We start from the raw sequence: 24,846 nt of genomic DNA, 5'->3' as shown, positions 1-24,846 counted from the left end.
TATCATCTTGAATTAGCCAATATCTGAATCCTTCCAGGAAACAAATTTAAAAACCAAATCTAAATAGAAAAAAAAACAAAAATCAAATCCAAATAGGAAAATAAAATCCTAAGTGCTTAAAACAAGAAAAACCTTTTCAAGTGAAAGGTAAAAACTTGCAAGCAAAATTCGAATTAATAATATAATAATCAGCTACTTGTCCAACTTCATGCATCGCTCCTTAATTCCTTGTTGTCCAAGTAAGCTTCATAACCCATGTTTGCATCCTCTCCAATTGAACATCACAACGAGTACACATAGCCAAATCCCAATCAACATATTCATTCCTTGATCCTCATCAAGATGTCCCGACAAACCTTTACGGATCAGGACTTGAAACAGAGTAAGAACATAATACTGTTAAGGAACATTTTAAAGTATCTACAGACGGGATATCGAAGAAACTAAACGTTGGTTTCTGTACTTGTTTTATCAAAGGTATGTGCGGTGGACGCCGTTCATCACACAAGGACATAGGTCTTGTCATAGGAACAATCACAGGTGGGATGCTTTTGATTATTGGTGTACTTGGAATTTCTTTCTGCATTTACAAGAGGAAATTAACAGCTAATGAGAGAAATTTTGATGTAAACGGATATCATGCTTTTAAGTAGTTACTATATATATATATTGCTTCTGATTTGTTAATATTAATTATGTAATTGCAGAAATATAAAAAATTCTTGCAATGTGATACCATCTTGCATTAAATCTATCTTCTAACTAAGCAGGAGAAAAAAAATCCAGAGTGGAGAAGCAACCATGTCCAAAACTTGGGTGATCTAACTGGAGAAGGAAACATTGAGAGTATGCTTTCAGTCGAGATGGGATTAAAGGAGCTGGTTGCCTTGAAGGTCTTCTTATGAAGAGATTACCTTAAACTATCTCATATCCATTCATTGCAGTCTAGACCTACGTGACTACAGTCTACAGTTTGGCTATAAAGTTGAAGTATTATCGTTCGACTTTGTTTTTCTCAGTACTACGATGCTTATATTTTAAAGTGTGTAACTTTAACTTGTCAAAACTTTCGCTTTTATTTTATGGTTGGTAGACAATTGGTGGTATAAGGATGGTAGTATGTTGATGGTGAAGGTAGTGGTGTTTATTTGGGATAACTGATTTTATGGTTGGTAGATTGGTTGATTGTGTTGGTTTTAAGACTATGGTCTTATTTATGGGAATGCCAATTTACAAACAGTTCCTTGCATTTTTTTTGTAAAAGCGTTGCAATAGGTCTTTTTAGTGTTGCTAATAATCAGTGTAAAATGTTGTAAAAAATACTAAAAAGCGTTGCAAAAAACACTAAAAAGTGTTGCAAAAAGGTTGCATCGATACCCCACATGCGGGCCCTATTGTGGGGCCCACAAATATAGTACTGATAGCCTAAACCCTATTGTAACACTTTTCAAGACCTATTGCAACCCCATTGGTGTTGCAATAACAACGTTTCTGTAACGGATAAACAAGGGTTGCAATAGGGTGTCACCGGGGTTGCAAAAAACACTATGGCAACGCCTAAAATTGCAACCCCGAAAAAGAGTCGCCATAGCCTTTTTTTGGCCTTTAGCAACGCTTTTTTGGCCTTTAATTACGATTTCTTGGGGTTGCGGAATCCAATCTATGGCGTAGTGAGAGGAAGATTGATATGCCTTTTGAATCTCTTGGAATGGAGGAATTGAACAAAGCTCCTAAACGCCTCAAGGCATCTATTGAGGATGCCCCCACTCTCGAGCTTAAGCCTTTACCTGAGCATTTGAGGTATGCTTTTTTAGGTGATGCATCTACTCTGCCTGTGATTATTGCATCTGACCTTTCAGGTAGTGACGAGGAAAAGCTTCTGAGGATTCTGAGAGAGTTCAAATCGGAAATTGGTTGGACTATAGCAGATATCAAGGGAATCAGGCCTTCTTATTGCATGTATAAAATTCTAATAGAGGAAGGTAGCAAGCCTTGGGTCGAGCAGCAAAGAAGACTTAATCGGATCATGAAGGAAGTAGTGAAGAAGGAAATTCTTAAGTGGCTAGATGCAGGGATCATCTATCCTATATCTAATAGTTCATGGGTGAGCCCAGTTCAATGTGTGCCAAAGAAAGGTGGAATTACTGTGGTAGCAAATGAGAAGAATGAGCTTATTCCTACACGAACAGTCACGGGGTGGAGAGTTTGTATGGACTACAGGAAGCTGAACAAGGCCACTAGAAAGGATCACTTTCCTTTTTCCTTCATTGATCAGATTCTTGACATTGGCTAGCCAAGAGTACTACTGTCTTCTGGATGGCTATTCAGGTTACAATCAGATTTGTATCGCTCCTGAAGATCAGGAGAAGACTACCTTCACTTATCAATTTGGTACTTTCGCCTTTAGACGAGTTTCTTTTGGTCTGTGTGGTGCACCAGCCACATTTCAGAGATGTATGATGGCCATCTTTTCTGATATGATTGGCCGGAATGTGGAAGTGTTCATGGACGACTTCTATATATTTTGGTGATTCTTTTGATGAATGCTTGCAAAATCTCGGACACGTTCTCAAGAGATGTGTTGAGACCAATTTGGATCTCAATTGGGAGAAATGTCACTTTATGGTGCGACAGGGCATTATTCTTGGGCACAAGGTTTCTAGTAAGGGTCTTGAGGTGGACAAAGCCAAGGTGGGGGTCATTGAGAATCTTCCTCCACCTCTTCCAGTTAAGGGAATTCACAGTTTTTTTTGGTCATGCGGGTTTCCACAGACATTTTATCAAGGACTTTTCTAAGATTTCAAAGCCATTGTGCAGTTTGCTAGAGTAAGATGCCCCTTTCAAGTTTGATGACGAGTACCTTCCCGCTTTTGAGACATTGAAGAAGAGTTTAATCATGGCACCTGTCATAGCTGCACCTGATTGGAATGAACCTTTTGAGATGATGTGTGGTGCGAGTGACTATGCAGTTGGAGCAGTTCTTGGGCAGAGGAAGAACAATATATTTCATGTGGTCTACTACCCTAGCAAGACCCTAAATGGTGCTCAACTGAATTATACTACTCGGAGAAAGAATTTTTGGCTATTATCTATGGTTTTGAGAAATTTTGATCTTATCTACTTGGGACTAAGGTGACAGTTTTCACTAATCACGCTGCAATTCATTATCTCGTCTCAAAGAAGAACTCGAAGCCTAGATTAATTAGATGGGTTCTTTTACTTCAAGAATTTGAACTAGAGATCAAGGACATAAAGGGGACTGGAAATCAAGTCACTGATCATCTCTCATTTTAGAGAACCCTAATACCACTTCATTGGATAAGACATTGATAAATGAGTCTTTTCCCAAAGAGCAGCTGTTTAGAGTGCAAGAAGAAGACTCGTGGTTTGCAGACATTATGAACTACCTTCTGAGTAATATCATGCCCCCCGACTTATCATATGCTCAAAGGAAGAAGTTTCTACATGAAGTGAAGTGGTATATGTGGGATGAGCCATTTTTTTTTCGACAAGGAGCTGACCAAATTATCAGGAGATGTATTTCATACAACAAAACGGGGGGATCTTGCGAGATTGCCACTCAACGGCTTATGGAGGATATTATGGTGAAGAAATGACAGCAGCTCGTATTCTTCAAGCAGGTTTCTTTTCGCCAACCTTGTTTAAAGATGCTCACCAGTTCGTTTTGACATGTGATCGATGTCAACATGTGGGTAATATGTCTAAGAGGGAGGATATGCCTCTTAATGTGCTTCTCGAGGTGGAGGTCTTCGATATTTGGCGAATTGACTTCATGGGGCCATTTGTCTCATCTTGTAATAATCAGTACATCTTGTTAGCGGTTGATTATGTGTCAAAATGGGTTGTAGTTAAGGCGTTTCCAACGAACAATGTGAAAGTGGTGCTTAATTTTCTTCACAAGCAGATATTCAAAAGGTTTGGAACTCCAAGAGTCATAATTAGTGATGAGGGGTCGCATTTTTGCAATCACAAGTTTACTGCTATGATGCAAAGGTATAATATGTATCATCGCATTGCTACGGCTTATCATCCTCAGACAAATGGTCAAGCTGAGGTATCTAATAGCGAGATCAAGCGCATTTTAGAGAAAGTTGTGTGTTCATCGAGGAAAGATTGGTCTTTGAAGCTTGATGAAGCTATTTGGGCCTATAGAACAACATACAAGACTCCATTGGGAATGTCACCGGGGTCCCGACTTAAAAAAAAACAGCAGTTTGATGAGTAAAAAACGGGATTTTCGCACAAAATCAATTCCAAACCGAATTTTACTCTTTCACATCCCAAATTTCCCTCTCCAAATCAGACCCATTAATCCCACGATTCCCATAATCGATTCCCACTTCTATTTCATATCTAATTCTCATCTCTCCACCTATAAATACACACACTTATACACAAACTTTTCCACCACTTCACAAATTCTCAAACACAAATCTCTCTCAAGCACTTAGTTTTTATTCTCTCTTATTCAATTCCAATGGCACCGAAGAGACAAAGAACGCAAGTAGGCAACAACACCACCGATTCTTCATCTGCGGGTGGTATGAGGCCAAGGTTTTTAACCCCTAAGGCTGAAGAAGAGTACACGAGGCTTCTCGTAAAGCCTATTTCTAAGGAGCGAGGTTTTCTGCCATCAGGGAAGGATGGTAAGCTGTTGGAGATAATTCTTGAGATGGGTTGGGTTCCTTTTTGTGAAGCTCCCGCTGCTGTGCCCATGAGTGTTGTGTGGGAGTTCTATGCTAACGCTAAGGCGGAGAAGAATGGCTTCACGGTGGTTAGGGGGATGACTGTAGAGTACAGTGCTGATGCCATTAGAAAGGTGATTGAGCAGCCCACGAGGAAGCCCGGTAAGGACACTTGGAACGATAAGACTCCCGAGGACTTCAACTTGGATCTGATCATTGCGACTCTGTGTGTGCCTAAGACTCACTGGAAGTTTAAGAGGGGCACTACTGATTACTCCATGTTCCCTGCGTCGTGCATGAACAGGTTTGCACGGGCTTGGAATTCTTTTATCTGTGCTAACATTAAGCCATCTTCTCATGTGCATGAGATTACTATGGAGAGTGCTCGTCTGATGTGGGGTATTCTTCAGGGCAATTACATTGATTTGGAGATGGTGATTTATCAGGGGATTTTGAGATTCTTGAGAGGAGGTACCACAGGTGTGATACCCTATGCGTCCGTTGTGACAAAATTATGTGTGGCAGTTGGTGTTCATTGGCCCACACATGAGCAGCTAAAGCTTCCCAGTGCTCCTATCGACAGTTCTACACTGTTGAGTATGCAGGAGTGGTATGGAGGGAAGCCCGATCCTAAGGGGCTTGGTTATTCTTATGATCATCTGCCAGGTGGTGTACCAGCAGATCAGACTTTTGTGGGAGCACTACTAGAAATAGTGCCTACGAAATCACCCCTTTAACATCGGTTAGAAATGTCCCCGATGTTAAAAGCAGTTTTAACATCGGTCGCTTCAAAACCGATATTAAATTTATTGTAAGACATCGGTACCTTAACCAACCGATGTCTATAATCATTTAAAAAAAATAAAAAAGGTCCGCTTCTTTTTTTCCCCGTTAATATACCAAAAAATCCCCCCAACCAAAAACTTTATTCTCAATTTCCCCCGTTAACCAAAATCATTTCTCCCTCTCTCTCTAATTCTCTCCTCTCTCTCTCATTCTCTCTTCTCTTTTCTCTCTTCTCTCTCACTGTCTCGTCTCTCTTCTCTCAGTCTCTCTCACTGTCTCTCTTCTCAATCACTCTCTCTAAACCTAATTATACCCCTATTTGTACAAACCTTTAATTAAACTCGATTAATTCCTAATCAAGCTCGATTGATGCTAAATAATGTTGAAAGAAGTTGGGTCTACTCCATTTATGTGAGAAAAGTAAGTTTATTTCGAATTTATTTTCAAAATTTATGTTTTTATTTTAATAGAGTTTTGTTTACAGATCTTTGGAGCTTTGTTAGTGTTGAAAGAAGTTGGGGTTGCTAGATTAGGTAAGATTAACTTCTAATCTACTCGATTAAAAGTATGTATTGTTAATCTTGAAAACAGTTGGGTTTACAGATTTATATAAGCTGTACTGATGGCCTTGTTATTGTTAGTGCCAGACAGGTGTTGTATTGATATTAATTTTTTAGAATTTCATGTTGAATCGGAATTTTTGGAGAAAAGCCTATTCGAATTAGAATTTACCGTTGTCATTTCGTACTTGCATAAATTATTTTCTTTGTGTAGCTTATAGCTGAAGATTACATTGATGTTCTGACATTAGTGGGGGAAGGTTGTGTTTTTCAGTGGCTGTGCATGGTCCCAAATATTATATTTTCTTAATGATCTGAACTGTTATTTTATCCATGTCTTCAGAGTGCAGCATGTGTGTTGGTTCCTCTTGTTCAAAAGGGACTATGCTCGACAAAAAGGTCTTGTTCAAGTGCACCCTTGAAAAATCAGCTTATGCATTTAAGCGGGTCAATGAACTAAATTTAACTTCTAGGTCTTTAATCAAAATTCTTAAGTTATTTTTTTGTACAAAGGACGAGAAGAGTTAAATTATGACCTGTAGTTTTGGTTAAATTACTTACGTGGTTATAATTTTAATATTGCAGATGAAGAGGCAATTAAGCTAAGATTTTTTATAGACGAACCTACCTTTACAGATCTTCATTGGGTAACTTCTATTCTTTGTGGTTACCGTCGTAGAATTTGTCCGCTTATGTTGATCTACAGATGGAATGTAGAAAGTGAATTATGTATGTTAATCATCATAAGGGGCTCATTTGTTGTACTTGGACTTATAAATATGTATTGTCTACAAATTGTGTCATTGCCTTAAAAGCGTGAATAAACCCCCCATTATATTAGGTCCCTGACTGTCTCATCTATACTGTATTTTGTTCCAGGCCAGGGAATGTTTGTTCCTGCTATAAAAGGACAAGGTACTGAGGAACAGCAAGAAAAGTGGTTGCCGCTTGCCCAAAAAATGCAAATCATTGGCTGCTATGCACAAACTGAACGTCTTGAAACCACTGCCACATTTGATTCCAAAACAGACGAGTTTGTGATTCACAGTCCCACACTTACATCAAGCAAAGTGAGTATTCTGATTTACAAGACATGTCTAATTTACGAGACAAGGTCTGGATTGCAGAGCATGCCCATATTAGTTTGTCCAGGTCTTGGATGGTTCTTATGCAACGGACCTTCTTATGCAAGTTATGGTAAATGGTGAAACTTATAAAACCAGGATTTATGATCTAGCTGTTGCAGCTGCTGAGGACCTTACACAAAAAGCCTACACTTTAGCGCCCTTGTGGACTTTTGAAGAGGAGAAAGAAACTCAGACATTAAATGTTCCCGAGTGTAAACGGAGATTTGAATCTCTTGATTCAACTCTAGAAGAAGTCATAGGATTGTTCTCAGTCAGAGAGCCAACCGAGTTATCATCAGAGCTTTCCAAAAATGCTAAATTAATAAATGGACAACAACCTGATTTTAAAACTGAAGCCTTTCGAGAGACAGAAATTGTGCCAATGAACCCCATAAACATTGTTGATGTTTTTATTGATGTGGTAGGTATTTTAAGTTTCCATTTAAATACAGTACAACAATTTTCCGTGCATATGTTGATTTATAAACTTTCTCATGGTTTTTGTTATGTAGGAACAATGGTCACTTGTCTTCTGTGATATTGTCTCAGAAGTCTCGGTTCTTGGAGTACTGTCAAATGGAGAGGGGTTGGGAAATCCTAATGGCGCCTTGCAAGTGGTATTTATATACTAGTAGCTACATTTTCTAATTAATTCACCAAGATCATCTGGTATTGAACAAGAGTTTCAGGGCTCATTTTGCTCGAGTGATCTTACAACTTAAATGTCAAACTGACCCTGTATTTTATGATATTTGATATAATACATTAAGCCTCTCCTTTTTTACAAAATGTTAAATAGGTAAAAGCGGAATTTCGTGTTGCCTCACCCCTGCTTAAGACTAGGGAAATATATTTTGGAAGATACTGTAAACAGATGACGGTTGCGAATACATGGGTAGTGGTGGATGTTTCCTTGCTTAATCCAAGGCCTTGAAAATGGATTTTCCAAGGTCAAAACTTTATTTCAGAATCAAAAATGAAATTATATGATTCCTTCAATCAGAACCAGGTTACAGATCTTCATTTGAATTTTACCGGGTATTTGCAGGTTACATGGATTGAGCATAATGAAGTGATTACAGTTACGTTCCTACCATGTTCAGAGAACTAGTTTCTTCAGCCTTTGCATTTCATGCAAAACGCTGGATAGTTACATTGCATAGGCAGTGTGAGAGACTCAAATTACTCCTGGAGGACAACAGTGGTAAATTCTTACTGCTCCTTCAATTGAATGTTGCTTCTAACTGCTCTAAACTCGACTGAAGTTTTAGCTTCATTTAATGTTTTGGAAGAGCTTACTGCAACTCTCTCAGAGAATAAGTAGAAGTTACAATGAGGCTGTGAGAGGTTCAACGGAGAACCATTGGCAACCATTGCCAACTACGAATGGTAAAAACATACTAGTAAAGACAAGCTTTAATGTAGATAATCCAGGGCATCCTCGTGGCGTCATCATAACTGTTGCAACATCTTTGAAACTACCAGTCCCACCACTTGATGTTTTCGAATTTCTTAACTCTGGGAGTAACCGCAGCAAGGTAGACCTTATCCCACACAAAATGGATCAATAATATTGTCATGTCAAATTCCCTATAAGTAAAAGCATTTACGATAATATTGCAGTGGGATATCCTCTCTCATGAGTGTGCAACTCAAGATCTAGCATACTTTGCCACTGGCCGTGAGGCATCAAGTCGTGTTTCCCTAGTAGCAGTTGAGGTATTGATATTCATTTAGCTTAATTATCTCGTTCCCAATATATACATTTATAACATGGTCTAAAAGGTCTTTTGCTGATGATAAGGAATTATGTGATATATCTGTTGTTTATCTAATTGAACATCTAGTATACGACCATGTAGATAAGAGATGCATTTAGTTTCCAAGTCCCTTTGTTAGCTTGTATATATTCAGTGTTTTAATTATGTTCCTCACTTCCTCCATTATTATCAGCCAGTTCGAAGGGGAACAATGCGTGGAGCTTTTGTGGGAGCTGTACGTGATGCTACCAACTTTGCTTCAGCTGATACTATTTATGGTTCAGCGGCATATCCATCCGGGGAGAACTGCTTGGGAATGCGGTTTTAGTGAGCTAAATAGGTTAAGAATGTAATTGTAAGTAGATAGTTTTTGATGTTGATGTAGATGTAGATATAGAAATATGTTGGTTGAATACTGATATATAAGTTTTATAGTATATATTTGTTCTCGTTTAAGATTATTTTTGTATTGATATAGTTTTTAATTATCAACCAACTGATGTAAAAAATAAGCAAAACACAACAATTTTGACAGAAAAAATAATGTAAATAGGGACTTTCACATCATTAACCTAAGTGAAACCGATGTGATATGTCATATTTAACATCGCTAACCTAATTGAAATCGATGTGATACGACATATTTAACATCGGTTCTTTGTAACAACCGATGTACTATACAAAGTAAGACATCATTTCTTTTAAGAATCTGATTTCTATCAATTTAATGTTCTTCCTTATCATATGTTTATAGTGCTTCTTAACCTCCTAATTACCGATGTCTAAGGGCATTTTTCTAGTAGTGGAGGTTCTTCGCAGGCCCGTCGAGCAGCTTGGGGAGCTCAGTTAGGAGAGGAGGCTGGTTCGTCGCAGCAGCAGCAGGAGGCAGCAGAAGCAGAGGTTGGAGCTGGTTTGAGTTCGGCGCAGTATAGGCATCTAGCGAGGAGGATGAATGATATGCACGACATCCATAGTCGGTTTGCACATGATCTCACCCCAGGCACTTGGGACTGCATTTAGAGCCACCGGTGTTGACATTCAGTGGCCAGTATTTGGTGAGGACTCCGTGTATCCACCTCTAGACACGCCTGACACTCCACCCGTTGAGGGTGATGATTCTGATTCGGAGTAGGTATTCCTGATTCCTTACTATTACCTTCACTGAGGACAATAAATATTTTAAGTTTGGGGGTAGTAGTTGAAGGAATATATTTTGTGTGAGTCACATATAGTTGCATATTCATGATAGTTTAGTGCATATAGTTTGTATATTTTTGCCATGTAGTTTTTTTATAGTTTTTTTATTTTATAGTTTTATGATAGTTTGTTCATGTAGTTTCATGCATGTGCATAATAACATGATCCCTTAGATGAATTTTCCGATTAATTTATGATATTGATGCTAGTCTAGGATTGAGCGAGATGGAGCGAAACACACTCGTTCAGAAATTTGAAAAAAAGGAAAAAAAAGAAAAAAAAGAAGAAAAAAAAGAGTGTTATGTATAATTGATAACGAGTGGGCTCGTTAGTACTCGAGTTATTAAGTTCTTAGGGGACTTTGTGCCTAGTGACCTAAGGCTTTTATTGTCCGGGATCCGCTAACCTAACGCTCGCTACATGGGTACTATTGTATAAGTCTTTTGTGGACCTCACTCATTGCACGGTCAAATAAGCATAGTTGTTTTGTTTTGTTATGAATAAAAGCGTGAATCCATGTAAAACTCCGATATAAGAATTGAAGTGTTAAAAGTTATTTTGAGTCTAACTTTTATTCTATTTATAAACTTGCGATTGCCTTGATGAGGAGTGAGTCATGATTGTTGATCTAGTTGCGATAGTATATCTGTAAGCAGTTTCACACACGCACGTCTTTGGTTTATAAATTGATTTGTAAGGTTTGATTGATCTGTATGCGAATAACTGCATTTGCTGAGGTGTTGCTTGTTGATTAGTTTAGTTATTCTATGGGGATCGTTGCATTCATTTAGTTGCATTCATGCATTTTTATTTCTTGTTCTTTGAGTCTGTTTATGTTTGAGGACAAGCATCGATTCAAGTTTGGGGGTATGTTGAGTGGCATTTATGACACTTTATTACGCTCCGTAAAGCTTTGAATTGGTGTATTTGTACTCAAGTTATTGGTATTTTAATGTGTTTTCTAGTATTTTTGCATTTTCAGGCATTCTCCAGGTAATCAGGTGAATTAGCATTGTTTTGTTGCTAATTTGGTATCAGGAAGGTGTTGGAATAAAAGCTCTTAGAAAACCAGCTCAATCGGCAAGGAAAAAGAAGAAGTCAAAGTTTTGAATAGTGAGCCAGCGCGCCCGCGCTGTCAAAGCGCGCGCCCGCGCCCAAACATTAGAAACCCAGTGCGCCCGTGCTGATCAAGCGCACGGCCTCGCCGTGTCGGGATAGAAAAATCCTGATTCTACTTGACTTTTGAGAGAGAGACTTCTACTTTGCATGGGGCTGTTATATAAACAATTTAAAGCTCATTTTTTAGGGGATATCAAGTCAGAGACATATCAGAGCTAAAGAGAAGACGGCAAGAGACCTATAGCACAATTCAACAAAGGCGAAGGAAATCTAGTTTATTCTTGTGAATCTTTGTTTTGAGTTGTAATCTTGGATGCTCGTTTCTTGTTTTGTTGAACCTATACTCTTGTGTTAACTTTGTTTTATTATTCATTATAAAGACTAAGTTTATTATACCATGCTTTCATCGAAACCCGCATTAATGATGAGTCCGATTATTGGCTAATCGTTATCGTGGGGTTCTATTGGATTTATTTATAGATTTCTTTAGTTGATTTGTTTCGATACCTTAGTGTGTGGTGATTGATGATAACCTAGTATTGGTGTTGTTTATTCGAATTATGAGCGTCGCAAACTTATAAGATAGCGTGTTAATATTTAATGAAGCGAAAGTGAATTTAAGGGTTTAGAACTTGCCATGCTAGCATAGGTTCATGTAATTGTTATGCATGATTCGTGGATAATTTTAACCATCTTACTTGCCCTATGTAATCAAGATAGATAACTTGTGCTTTAACCGTTATATTGTCAAATTCTATAGACGTATAGGGTCTCAAAATAGTTGGCTTCTATTCAGCTTCTATCTCTTTTGTGGATGTCTGGTATTATGGTACTCGTGCACCGAAAGTTGGTGGTTATCAATTTCGTGTTATCTGATTAGTGTCATCACCATTACATGCTATGGTTAAGAATGAAAAAGCTATTGAATGAAGTATTTAATGAAGTTAGAATCCCATGTTTGTCATATATATTAGTTCAACCATTCTTATTCTCTTAGTTATAATTGTTAGTTTAATTCTTAGTTATAAGCAACCTCAAATTGTTATTCGTCTTAGCATTGAATAATAACCATACATTGTTGCTTAAGTACATAAATTATAAAGTTAACCTAAACCAGTCCCCGTGGGAACAAATCTGATTTATATCTTATACTACTTGCGAACGCGTATACTTGCGTGTATTATTAGCGCGTGTTTAGTGACTAACAGTGCCACTCCCAGCTGGACTCTATTAGAGGAGTTTTCCCTTATCCAAGTGGGAATCTCCTCCGTTTCTGCATAGGGTATTTTTCTTACCTTCTCGTATTTTTTCTTTTTTCATGGATTATTGACACCACTTATTTTTGTTTCTATTTTATCTTTGCAGCTGCTAAGAAAATCAACGAGGATAATGTGCCTGTCATTGAAGAAACTGTGAGGATGAAGAAGGCTCGACTCGCAGGGTTGGACACCTGAGGAAAGGCTTTGGAGCCTAGCTTCTTGAGGAAACACAAGGAGCTTATGGTAGAGGCTTCTTCTGGGGGAACTGAAACCCCAAATGTCCCTATTTATGTTGCTGCTCCTACTTCTGTTGCCACTGGTGCCTTCCAGCCTCTCTAGGGGTTCCGTCGTGGGGATACTGTGGTTGGATCCACGAAATATGCGGGGGATTGGTCCTACCACAGTGTGACCCCCAAGGACTTCACTGATATCGTGGATGGCCCAGACTTGGAGAGGATAAAGCTCACGGGTGCTCAGTCCTTGGCCTCGGTATGATCCTTTCTTAAAATCCTACCCCTTTTTTAATATACTTGTAGTATTCACTTGTCTTACATCTTTGTTTATTATTTTGTTTCAGTCTAATGCTTACTTTCAAGCTGTTGTGAGGAAAGTTGAGTCTTGGAAGAAGGCCTCAGATAACGCTGATAACGCTCTTAGGAGGCAGCAGAAGAACTATGCTTCGCTAGAGAGGAAGTTGAAGCGTAAGGAGGAGGAGCTTGGAGAGTCAAATGCTGAATTGGTCGTGCTGAGGGCCAAGAAGGATAGGGCGATTGATAATTATTTGGACTCGGAGGAGTTCACTCAGTCCATGAGGGTGAGGGATGACTCAGTATTCCCCGGGTTTTTTAGGACTGGCTGGGACACGACCCTTGGAACCGTGAACGAGGCTTATCCTGACATTAACCCGACGGACTACATTTGTCCTGATGATGAGACTCTACTACGGAGGTTTTGTACCCGTGTAATTATCTCGGATCGTACCCCTTAGGACCCGCTTCTTCCTCCTCCCGAGTCATCTTCTAGGACTTCAGCAGCCGACCATAGCTCTTCATCCTCTTCCGAGACCGGGATTACTGAGACGTCCAGCGAGAGTGGAGGGGATGATGATATGGATGTCGAGGGCACCTCCGCTCCTTAGAGTTTTACTAGCCCTGCATGGCTTATTTATCTTATTTTGTTCTTGAGTATCTAATTTATCGAACTTTGTATTTATCTTATTCGAATCTGGTTTATTTATCAAACTTTATGCTCTTATCTCATGTATTAAGTTTATTTGTCATGCCATAGGGACTTTAACCATTTTTCGGAAACTTCATATAATTTATAAACTTTTGGGATCCATCCCTTACATAAGTCTTAATAAACTTCAAACTTGAAAGAGTATCCTTATAAAACTAAAACACTAAATCCTAAGCAAGCAAAGCTTCAAGGTGCTTTTCAACCTACTTGTCATTTTGACAAGTGAGAATCGTGCTCAACCATTTTACACATAGTAAATCCTCAGGTTCTGTGCGTGCCGGGTTCTTGGGACTTCAAACCCATCCATAGTCTCCAGCTTATAGGTTCCTCTTCCTTGAACACTTTTGACCTTGTATGGCCCTTCCCAATTTGGGGCAAGTTTTCCCTTCTGCCCAACACCGGAAGCTTCCACCTTCCTCAGAACCAAGTCACCTTGCTTGAAGAACCTTTCTTTAACCCTTAGGTTGTAGTAGAATAAAGCCTTTTTATGATATTTCAATATCTTCCCATGTACCTCATCTCGTACTTCATCAATTAGATCCAAGTCTAATCTTTGCCCCTCCTCATTTTCCTCAGAATTAGAAGCTTGGATCCTGTGAGACGAATATGATATCTCCACAGGAACAACCGCTTCTGCCCCATATGCTAACATGAAGGGAGTTTCTCCAGTCGTGACTCTACAAGTAGTTCTATAAGCCCATAATATTGGGAGTATTTCATCCACCCAGTTATTCCTTGATTTCTCGATCCTCTTCTTCAGTCCATCTAAGATTATACGATTCGCCACTTCCGCTTTCCCATTGGCTTGCGGGAGAGCTACAGAGGTAAACCGTAACTCAATCTCATTCTCCTCGCAATACTTCTAGAATTCCTCATGTTGAACTGTGTTCTATTATCGGTAATCAAGATACGGGGAATTCCATATTGGCACATGATATTTTTCCACGGGAATTATGAAACCTGCTTAGTTGTGATCTTGGCCAAAGGATTGGCTTCAATCCACTTTGTGAAATAATCTATGGCTACAATCAAGAACTTCCTTTGAGCTGTAGCCATGGGAAAAGGCCCAAGTATATCCATTCCCCACATAGCAAAATGGATGGGAGAATTGATGGAAGTAAGCATCTTAGGAGGTTTTCGAACAACCGGTGCATGTTTCTGATAACGTTCACACTTCCTCACATAGTCTTTGGTATTAGCCATCATCACTGGCCAATAAAAGCCTAAACGGGTTAGCTTATGAGCCAATGCTCTGCCCCCAGGTGTTTCCCACATATACCTTCCTGTACTTCTTCAAGAGCCAAGCGTGCCTCATCGGGCCTGAGACATCTTAAGTAAGAAACCACACAAGATCTTTTATACAAAATCCCATCGATCAAAGAATATCTCAGCGCTCGAACAACCAATTTTCGTGCTTCATTCACATCGTTTGGAAGCCAACCAGTTTGAATATGGGCTTTAATGGGATCTATTCACGATGCCCCCATCCCTATGGGAGCTACAAGTTTAACATCGATGCTCCATGTCTTTAAAACACGTAAGTACACACATCCTGAACTCTTCTCTATCTCCGATGAAGCGAATTTAGACAACACATCTGCCTTAGCATTTTCCTCCCTCGAAATGTGCTCGACATGGCATTCATCAAACTGAGTCATCAGAGCCCTTACTAGGCAGACATACTTAGCCATCGTATCTTCTCTGGCCTTAAACTCTCCCTTGACATGCGATATGACCAGTTTCGAGTCTCCACATACTTTTAAATTTTTGACTCTCAATGTCCTTGTAAGTCCGAGGCCAGCTATCAGAGCTTCATATTCTACTTCGTTGTTTGTAGTTGGGAAGTCTAGCTTCATAGCATATTCAATCAAGAACCCATCGGGGCTTTGTAAAACTAGCCCTGCTCCGCTTGAATTTTTTTTGATGCTCCACTAAAATAGAGAACCCAATATTCCTTCTCCTTAACGTCCTTTTATTTTTCTCCTTTATCACCTTCTGTGTCTTGAGGTATAGTATCTTCCTGCCCCCCGACCACTTGGTTGGGTATGGTATATTTCACCACGAAGTCAGCTAATGCATGGGCTTTTATTGTCGTTCATGGTTTATATTTGATATCGAATTCTCCCAATTTTCCCAATTAATCAGCCTTCCGCTGGCTTTGGGACTATGAATAATATTTCTCAAGGGCTCATTTGTTAGCACTTCAATTTTATGAGCCTGAAAGTAAGGGTGCAACTTCCTTGAGGCCATCACCAAGGCTAAAGCAAACTTCTCAATAGTTGAATAATTCAACTCAGCTCCGTGCAAGATTTTACTGACATAATATATGGGTATCTAGACTTTAAGTTCCTCCTTAACCAATACAGCGCTCAAGGCATTCGCTGAGACAGCCAAATATAGATACAAAACCTAATTCAGAGCTGGTTTGGCCAACAACGGGGCTTGAGCCATATACTTTTTTAACTCTTCGAATGCCTTCTATCTTTCCTCAGTCCATACAAAATCCTTAACCTTCTTCAAGGATTTGAAGAATGATAAGCACTTGTTCCCAGAATTGGAGATGAACTGCCCCAACGCAGCAACCCTTTCAGTGAGCTTTTGAGCATCTTTGATAGTCTTTGGGGGCTCCATGTCCAAAGTTGCCTTTATTTTATCAGGATGGGCCTCGATTCCTCTCTTGGAGACCATCAGTCCCAAAAACTTTCCAAACCCCACTCCGAAAGCACACTTTGCAGGATTTAACATCATTTTTTGATATCACAGGACCTCAAAAGCTTCCCTCAAATGGGTTATGTGGTCAGTCTTCACTAGACTCCTGACTAACATATCATCAACATAAACTTCCATTATTTTTCCTATAAGGCCCTTGAAAATCTTATTCACCAACCTTTGATAGGTGGCTCCTGTATTCTTGAGACCAAATGCCATAACAAGATAACAAAAAATACCAAAGTCAGTAATGAATGATACCTTTGGGATGTCATCCTTGTGCATCTTGATCTGATTATATCCACTAAATCCATCCATGAAGCTCAGCATCTCATGGCCAGCAATAGCATCTATCAATTTGTCTATCCTTGGCTATACGAAACAGTCCTTAGGGCATGCGTCATTCAGATCGGTGAAATCCACACACATCCTCCATTTTCCATTAGCCTTCTTTACCATCACAGGGTTTTCTAACCATTCCGTAAACTGTATTTCCTCAATGAAACCAACCTCTAATAGCTTCTCTACTTTTTTTTAATAGCTTCCTGCCTCTCTGGAGCAAAGCTTCTTTTCTTTTGTTTCACAGCCTTTCAATTTGGATCCATATTCAGCTTGTGAGTGATCAGTTCCAGGTCTATACCTGGCATATCAGCTGCCGACCATGCAAACACATCACTATTTTCTTGTAAAAATTTCACCAACTTCCCTCTAAGGGGATCCTTTAATGTTGCTCCAATGAAAGTCACTTTCTCAGGATCCTCGGGAGCCAAAGAGATTGGAACCAAGTCTTCTGCCGGCTTCCCTCTTTTCTCATTATTCTTACGGATATCCAGGTCTTTAATAGGCAAAACCTGCCCCCCAACTCCATCTGCCCTAAGGGAGGCCACATAACAACTCCTTGCCATCTTTTGATCTCCTCTCTCTTCTCCAATCCCATTCCAGGTGGAAAACTTCATCACTGAATGATAGGAAGAAGGGACTGCCTTGAAGGCATGTATTCCTGTTCTTCCCATGATTGCGTTGTAAGTTGAACCAGCCTTTACCACCACAAAGTCCAACATTTATGTTACTTGCCTTGGTTCCTGACCTATGGTCATTGGCAACTTAATTATCCCTTCCACGGGGCACTCCACTCCTGCGAACCCATATATCAGCATATCAGTCGGGGTTAATTGAGAATCATTGTAACCCATCCTTAAAAAGGTATCATGGAGCAAGATGTCCACGGAGGCACCATTATCTACAAGGACCCTCTTCACCGGGCTGTTCCCTATTATTGGTGTTATGACCAACGGGTCATCATGAGGAAATTTCACACCCTCCAAGTTAGAATCATCAAACGCCATTGTCACTCCTGTTGTATCCCTCTTCGGGGAATCCCCCACAATATGTATAACTTCTCTAGTATATGCTTTTTTGAGTTTTTAGATGAACCAGCAGCAGTTGGCCCTCCAAAGATAGTATTTATCACAGGCCCTCGAGGTAGTGGTCCTCCAAAGATTATATTTATCATCAGTCCCCTAGGCTGGGGATTTCGCCCCTGATCATCTTGGTCCCTCCTACGATCATCAAAATTCTTTCTTCCATTATTATTCATATCTCCTCCATCTCCAATATACTTGCTGAACCTTCCTTTTCGAATGAGGAACTCTATTTCATCTTTCAATTGCCTACACTCATCGGTGTCATGACCAGCATCCTTATGAAATCTGCAATACTTGCTTTTATCTAGCTTGGTAGGATCAGCCTTCAGGGGTTTAGGCCAACGAATATCTCTATCTTTCTCAATTTCCATAAAAGATATGGCTTCTAGGAGCATTCAACTTAGAATATTCAGTGAACTTTTGTCGAGGTCCTCCCTTCTTTGAGACTGAATCAGTGTTTTGCTCAGTTCTTGGATACTTGTCCTTAGCAATATACTCCAGATCAGTCTTTCCCTTCTTGCCACCAGCGGGCTCGTTATTCACTACCATCTTTCTCATGCTCTCCTCCACTTTGATGTACTTCCCGACCCTATCTTGGAGTTGTAACATACTATCGGGGGACGCTTGGCCAATGACATCTTGAAGAACTCGTCCCTAGTTCCCTGTTACAGTGCTATCATAGCTACCTTGTGATCAAGGTCTGGGACTTTTAAAGCTTCTGTTAGTCCCAAAGTATCGTAGAAGGTGGGGTTGAATACGATACCTACAATCTTTTTCGATTCGTTTCAAGTTCTTCATTAAAAGTACGGAATCAAAATAACACAAAACAATTGGAGGAATATATTATTTTATTAATATAAATCTTGAGGTTGCTAAAATCTAATCAAAGTATTGATTAGCTATAATAAATTCAGCAGCATAACAGTGTGTTTACAAGAGTATAAATGTGAAGCTTTAATGGATCTCTCGTAAGCTTTCTGTGTTTTCTAAAGAAGATAACTAACTGAATGAATACATTTAATTGTTACTTTATAGTCTTTCAAATTCAATGGACAGGTGGCCTATTTTTGTCCATATATTTCATTAAACTTTGCTGCATTTGAAATCAATGAACAACACTTCTATGGCGACTGAGCTCTGTGGTGACCAGTATCCCCTTTGCCTTTCTCTGTGGCGACTAAGCTCTGTGGCGATAGAGTTCCCTTGTGCCTTTCTCTGTGGTGACTTAACTTTGTGGCGACAGAGTCCTATGGCGACTGATAGACACTCAGTCTATTTCCGTGGCGACTAGGACTCCTATGGCGACCATATAGACACAGTCTATTTCTGTGGCGACTAGGACTCCTATGGCGACCATAGTGGAAGACTGTTTAACTTGGAGTATTCTTGCTCTTGACCAACCATTCTTCAATGTATCATCATTTCTTTCTGTAATTGAATCAAAATACTTTCTTAAATACTGATGTTTGGTGCACTAGTCTGGTTCACAAACATCTAGCATTGAGATCTAATTCAATTTGTCTTGTGTTTCTGAGTTGATACATATTGGTATTTATCTATTGCTTCTTTCACTGAATCCTTGATCTGTAACACTTGAAATCAATACATGTAACTGATGCTTCAAGTCCCTTGATGTCTTATTCTTCATGGCTGCTTGAACATGACAATGAACTTCTTCCCATGATCTGTTGGAGAATTTAAGGAGTCAATCACATCATTTGGTTCTTTGTGTTTATCCTGTCTTCATCTGTAGGGTTCCTATGCTTCACAATTTAATATTATTTATCTGTTTCTATTTTCATGTTGAGTTATAAATCCTCGATTACATGTTACATTACATTATGCTTTACAATCTCCCCCTATTTGATTGTTAGAGTTCGACAAGCAAATCCATAAGGATAACTCAACTGATAATAAGAAAAAGTACAATCTCTAAACGGATAAAGATATTAAATACATTCTGTATTACATATTCAATTCCAGATATCTTAAGATACAAATTACAAAGAAGTGTTCATCTAGCCTGAATATATATTCTATGTCTTCTTTGTTCTTGTTCTCTCCTGCTTCCTGCTTCCTTCTCTTCCTGAGGCTGATCAGATTTTCTCTTAGAGGCTTTCTTCTTGGGGTCTGAAGGTTTTGGAGGAGACTCTTTCAGCTCATTTAATCTAGCTTGCACACAATCACGAGCTTCTATTTCAAGTGCATTGACTAGAGGTGGATTATTCAGTTCATGAAGCATTATCTCAAGATATTTGACTTGGTGCATTTAGGAACAAGATCAAACAATAGTGATGATTTTCTGGACATTACGAAGACTGTTATCCTTTTAGGATGTCCTCGTACTCTCTTGGTGTCATTTATTGATTCTTCCTCCATCACTTCATCAAGTGTCTTAATGATAGGAATCAAAGCTACCTTGTCTTCTTTGCATGTAGATAGTTTGACATCTATCAAAGCTTGCTGTATTGAGTCTGATTCACTTGTCCTGAAGTCTTTGATTCTGATCTTGCTTTTGTTGATTCTAAAGACTAACTCCCATTCACTGTCAGTGCTGATTATGGGTTCATTGTCTTTCAGAAGATTAATCTTTGCTTCCCCATTCATGAACACTATCTTATGATACGCTCTCGTAACCTTCTTCATATCCTTCTCTGTGTCTCTGATCATCTTATCATTGAGCCTATAAGCATATAGAACTTCAGCAGCTTTGAGGTATGCTTCAGATCTCTTAACACCTGGAGCTCCAAGTTTAGCTCTTTTGCTCCTGAGTTGACTTTTCAGGAAAGTAAGTTGTAGATAACAAATGGTTCTTATGTGTTAGTCAGACATGGTGATGTTTTGCATCCTACCACCTGCAAATACTTTGATCACGAATGGATACATAAATGCTTGAGGAGATACATCCATCATCATTCTCCAAAGTTTGTCTCTGAAGTATTCATTCTCATTTGATTTCAGCCATGGGATTTTCGATGCTAGGATAAATAGTTCAATAATGTTCAACTTTTTCAATACACTGGTAGACACCTTCATCTGTAGACCATCTCTGTGATTGATAGTGATTCTCCATCCATTCTTCAGAATGTTCACAGTAGTTCCAGTAATTATTTTGCTGAACTGATCATAGAACTCATGGATGTTATCATGTTCTTTTCTGTAATGTTCCACAGTTCTCAGCAGATTAGAGTTACCAGGGTCTGAATAGTGATATGTTTCTGGTTTATCCATTTTCTTCTTTACATCTTCCCATTTGCTTCCTTTCCAGTTAGCTCGAAGATATGCTTCTCTCTCTTCTCTGTTCCTCCTTCTTTGAATGGCTCTTTAAATTCTTGCTTTTGATCTTTCCATTTCTTCTTGAATCTCTATATAAGAGCGATTTATTTTCTCTGGAAGTCCATAGAACAGACAGTCGTCTGAGAAAGCATCTTCATCTTCAAACTCTTCATCCTCTGAGATAATCTTTCTTTCTTTTGTAGCCACTTTCTCGAATCTTGTCTCACACCCCATCGGAATATCACTTTCATCTATTTCACCTTCTTCTAGTTCATCTTCAGAGAATAAGAGTTTTGGAGCATATATCTGAGACAACAGATTTTTCTGAGTTGTAATGATTTGGCTCAGGTGTCCTGATTGCTCCCCCTGAGATGTTGCACTCTCCTTAGAAAATCTTTCCTTGAGGAGCACCCTTTCATCAATTCTCTCTTCTTGTTCTTCCTCCATCTCATCTCCAAATTCATCATAAGTACCAGTAGACTGAAAGGCATCTTGAAGTAGATTAACAGCAGCGTCTACTTTTTCTTGTTCTACTACCCTTTTCTCCCTCTCAGTTGGGTTATCCTATAGAGCTGGTGTTGATTGAGCATGTAAGGTTGAAACAGGGATCTCAAGAGAAACAGGCAGTTGCTTGCTGACTGAGGTCATTGGCCCAGTACTGGAAAGAGCTGCTTCAGATGAGACTGGGATAGGCGCTTGCTTGCTAACTGAAAGCTTTGACTCAGTATTGGCAATTGCTTTTCCTTTTCTTGTATGAGAAAGAGATCGCTCAACGAATTCCCGTAAGCTAGCGAATGCTGCCTGTTGATGTTCAAGTTGATCAGAAAGATCGGCGATCTGATGATCCCTGAGAGATAGTTCTGTCTGAAAATGTTGATCTTTAAGAGCCATCTGTTCTTTAAGATAACTGTCTATGAAATCCAGATGCTCTTCAAGATAGGACTTAGTGACATAGTTTGAGAGATCTATAGGTGTATTTTGGATGGTAGGTGTCTCACAGGCTTCTCATAGTGTATCGCTCAACACTCTAGCACTCGGTTTAGGGTCATGTGTGTCACTCGTTCTCACAAGTTCACTCTGCTCAAAGCTCCAAGTTCCAAGTATACCTGTAGAAGACACTGGAGCCATCCTTAAAGAGGTCAGCGGTGGTGCAATGGGAGTTCACAATTCCCGATCCTTGTCTGAGACAAGTTTCCTGTCATCAGGAGATGACTCATCCAGAGTTAGAATCTCTAGGAGGAGCACTGGGGCCGTCATATTTGGCATCTAATCCCAAGCTTCCCCTTGTATCTATGAAGATACATTCCCCTTAGGCTCACTAGTTAAATCTAGTTCATCGGCAATGGGTTGCCGATCCGTGCCTATGTCGGATCTACTATCCGCAGATGCATCCATGTTTATTAGTCCTGGGGAGGTAAGTGTTGTGCTAGGTTTGGCAGCGTTTACAGCACTCTCTCCTAACACCTGTGAAGGCAGTTGATCCATTGAAGGACCTTTAACAGGATATTCCAACCGTAAAATGGTTGAATGCCCTGTTACCGTCAATACTTCCTTACCAAATAAACCTCTTCTAATCGACTTATTTAATGCTTCAAGAGCTTGGATATTGGATAGAGTGTTTGACTCGTTACAGGATGTCGTAGCCGACGGGCGAATTTCAATAGATCTACCTTGTTGAAAAGATAGATCTAGTAACTATTTAGTTGCCTTTTTAGCCAGAGAATCCTTTTGAGAAGATACCTGGAGGTTTAAAGTTATCTCAGGAAATTCACTTCTTTGCTTCCAAGGAGACAGAGCCGTGGGTTCTCTCAAAGTACCTTCCTTATTTGCTACATCTAGTGCAGTTTCTCCCTCTATATGTATGGGGTCCTTATACTCCAGGGTTTGAGCTAAGAGAGTTGAAGGTGTTTGATTGGGCTCTAGAGGGTGGTTATGAACTTGTGGTATGCCAAATTCACTCCCTCTCCTATCTACTTCTTCAATAAGTAGTTGTGTGTGATGTGAGTCAAGATGTAATTGATCTATACTAATTAAATCAAAGCATGCTTCAAAAGTATTACTCATAGCAGAAGTACCCATACCTGAGAAAGCTGGTCTGTAGACAGATGTATTAGAGTGAGTAGGCTCAGCAGCTTGAGGAGGTGGACTAACAGCTTTAGGTTGAGGTTGTAGAGAATTTTCAGGTTCAACTTCTTGTTCTGGTTCAACTTCAGCCTCTGCTTGATCACCATGCTCAAGATCAGGTTGATATGCTTCTGCATTCACATTTTCTTCCGGTTCATGAGCAATGTTTTCCTATGGTTCATGTTCAGCTTGAGGTTCATCTTCAGCTTCTTCTTCTTCATATTGAGCATTGATAGTAGCAAAGACATTTATCATGTGGTCTGTTAGGAAGGCAGCATTTGCATTTGAATAGTTCCCTTTCTTGTGCAATTTAGTCACTATCAGTGGAGACAAGATATGAGGATCTTCCAAGATGTCATTGTGAGTTGATGCCTTTTATGCTTCTAACAGTTTTCCATTGAGCACAATATGAAGAAACCTTACGTATAAGATAAAGTTTTGACGCTGAGTTGGGTTCTCCAAAATGTGCTTCATGAATAAACGTCCAAAGTTGATGCGAAGATTATTTACGACAGCAACCCCAACAACTTGACTGAATATAGTCAGGTCATGGAATCCACCAGTCTTGGGAGCCAAGAAGTGAGACAATATATTGAAGAACATATTCCATTCCTTTGGAAGATGACTTTTGTTGAAGTGCTTTGGAAAGTCGTCAGTCCCTGTCAATGTGCTCCTAATTGCTCTGAAAAAGCTAAGTAATTTCCAGTCTACTGGAATGTCATCAAAATTATCGCGAGGTAGCTGAAGATGTTCATTTAAATCATCCTCTGTGATTCTGATTGTATCATCACCAATTACAAAGGAAAAAGCTAATTGTTCATCATCAGAAGAATTTGTAGTTGTTGTATGCACATGCCTGAGAAGCTCAACATTCAATTTCACATTAGTAGTTAATGTGAAGCACACAATGGAGTGTTTATTTAGAAAACAGATCCATGTCTCAAAATGTACCATTTTAACTGGATTACGTTCAATAATAGAAACAAAATTTGTTTTTGGAATCTGAATATTATTCGCCATTTAATTAAAATGAGAATAAAATTTGGATTTAAAACAAATTTATTTGTGCCCTTTGAATTATGAGATAAAATAAAAGACCACACAAAAAACACACTTTTTAAGAGATTAACCAAACAAGGCCTAAAAATTAAATCAAGAATAAATCAAGTAACATTTTTGCCAAACAACGCCTTAAACAAGCAACAACTAAGTAATTCGATCTTAAACAATACTCGGTGAAAGTTGTTGATTCTGGACTCAAAATGATCCTTGTGTTATGGGCTTTTAAAATCTACAAAAATTAAAAAAATTGGCAGAGTTATGTTACTGATTTGATCAAAACAAAATTTCTTCCCTCCTGCGATTCTTGCCGTTGTGTGTATATAATCGAAAATAAGTGAATTATGTGTATATATACTCGCAACACAACCAACAAAAAACGAAAGCACTAAGTGTTGTGTGGTGACAGCTTCCTGTGGAGACCACGGAGCACTGTAGTGTCTCTGTGGCGATCACAGAGGCGACACAGAGGGATTACACTTTGAAAAATTCTAAGTAGAT

General features: G+C 39.2%; 1 protein-coding gene across 12 annotated transcripts; it reads left to right on the top strand.

Moving 5' to 3' along the window:
• Positions 1 to 5,659: 5,659 nt before the first annotated feature.
• On the top strand, positions 5,660 to 9,377 carry LOC141713283 (putative peroxisomal acyl-coenzyme A oxidase 1.2). Of its 12 annotated transcripts, none has more exons than XM_074516619.1 (11): positions 5,660 to 5,912; positions 5,977 to 6,025; positions 6,396 to 6,525; positions 6,638 to 6,699; positions 6,932 to 7,600; positions 7,692 to 7,796; positions 7,979 to 8,129; positions 8,228 to 8,383; positions 8,472 to 8,717; positions 8,803 to 8,898; positions 9,133 to 9,375. In XM_074516619.1, exons 5-7 carry the CDS (start codon positions 7,238 to 7,240, stop codon positions 8,111 to 8,113), a joined length of 603 nt encoding a protein of 200 aa, XP_074372720.1. In that variant the 5' UTR covers positions 5,660 to 5,912; positions 5,977 to 6,025; positions 6,396 to 6,525; positions 6,638 to 6,699; positions 6,932 to 7,237; the 3' UTR covers positions 8,114 to 8,129; positions 8,228 to 8,383; positions 8,472 to 8,717; positions 8,803 to 8,898; positions 9,133 to 9,375. The 12 variants fall into 12 exon arrangements, with proteins under 12 accessions (XP_074372720.1, XP_074372727.1, XP_074372719.1 ...); XM_074516626.1 differs by having other exon boundaries at positions 6,932 to 7,122; positions 7,290 to 7,600; positions 8,228 to 8,717; positions 9,133 to 9,373; XM_074516618.1 differs by having other exon boundaries at positions 5,660 to 5,903; positions 8,228 to 8,717; positions 9,133 to 9,376.
• The last annotated feature ends 15,469 nt before the right edge of the window (positions 9,378 to 24,846 follow it).

This window comes from Apium graveolens, chromosome 3 (genome assembly GCF_009905375.1).
Source record: "Apium graveolens cultivar Ventura chromosome 3, ASM990537v1, whole genome shotgun sequence".
NCBI classification, from domain to species: Eukaryota; Viridiplantae; Streptophyta; class Magnoliopsida; order Apiales; family Apiaceae; genus Apium; species Apium graveolens.
The sequence above is the reverse complement of the archived record's forward strand: the minus strand, read 5'-3'. Positions and strand labels throughout refer to the sequence as shown.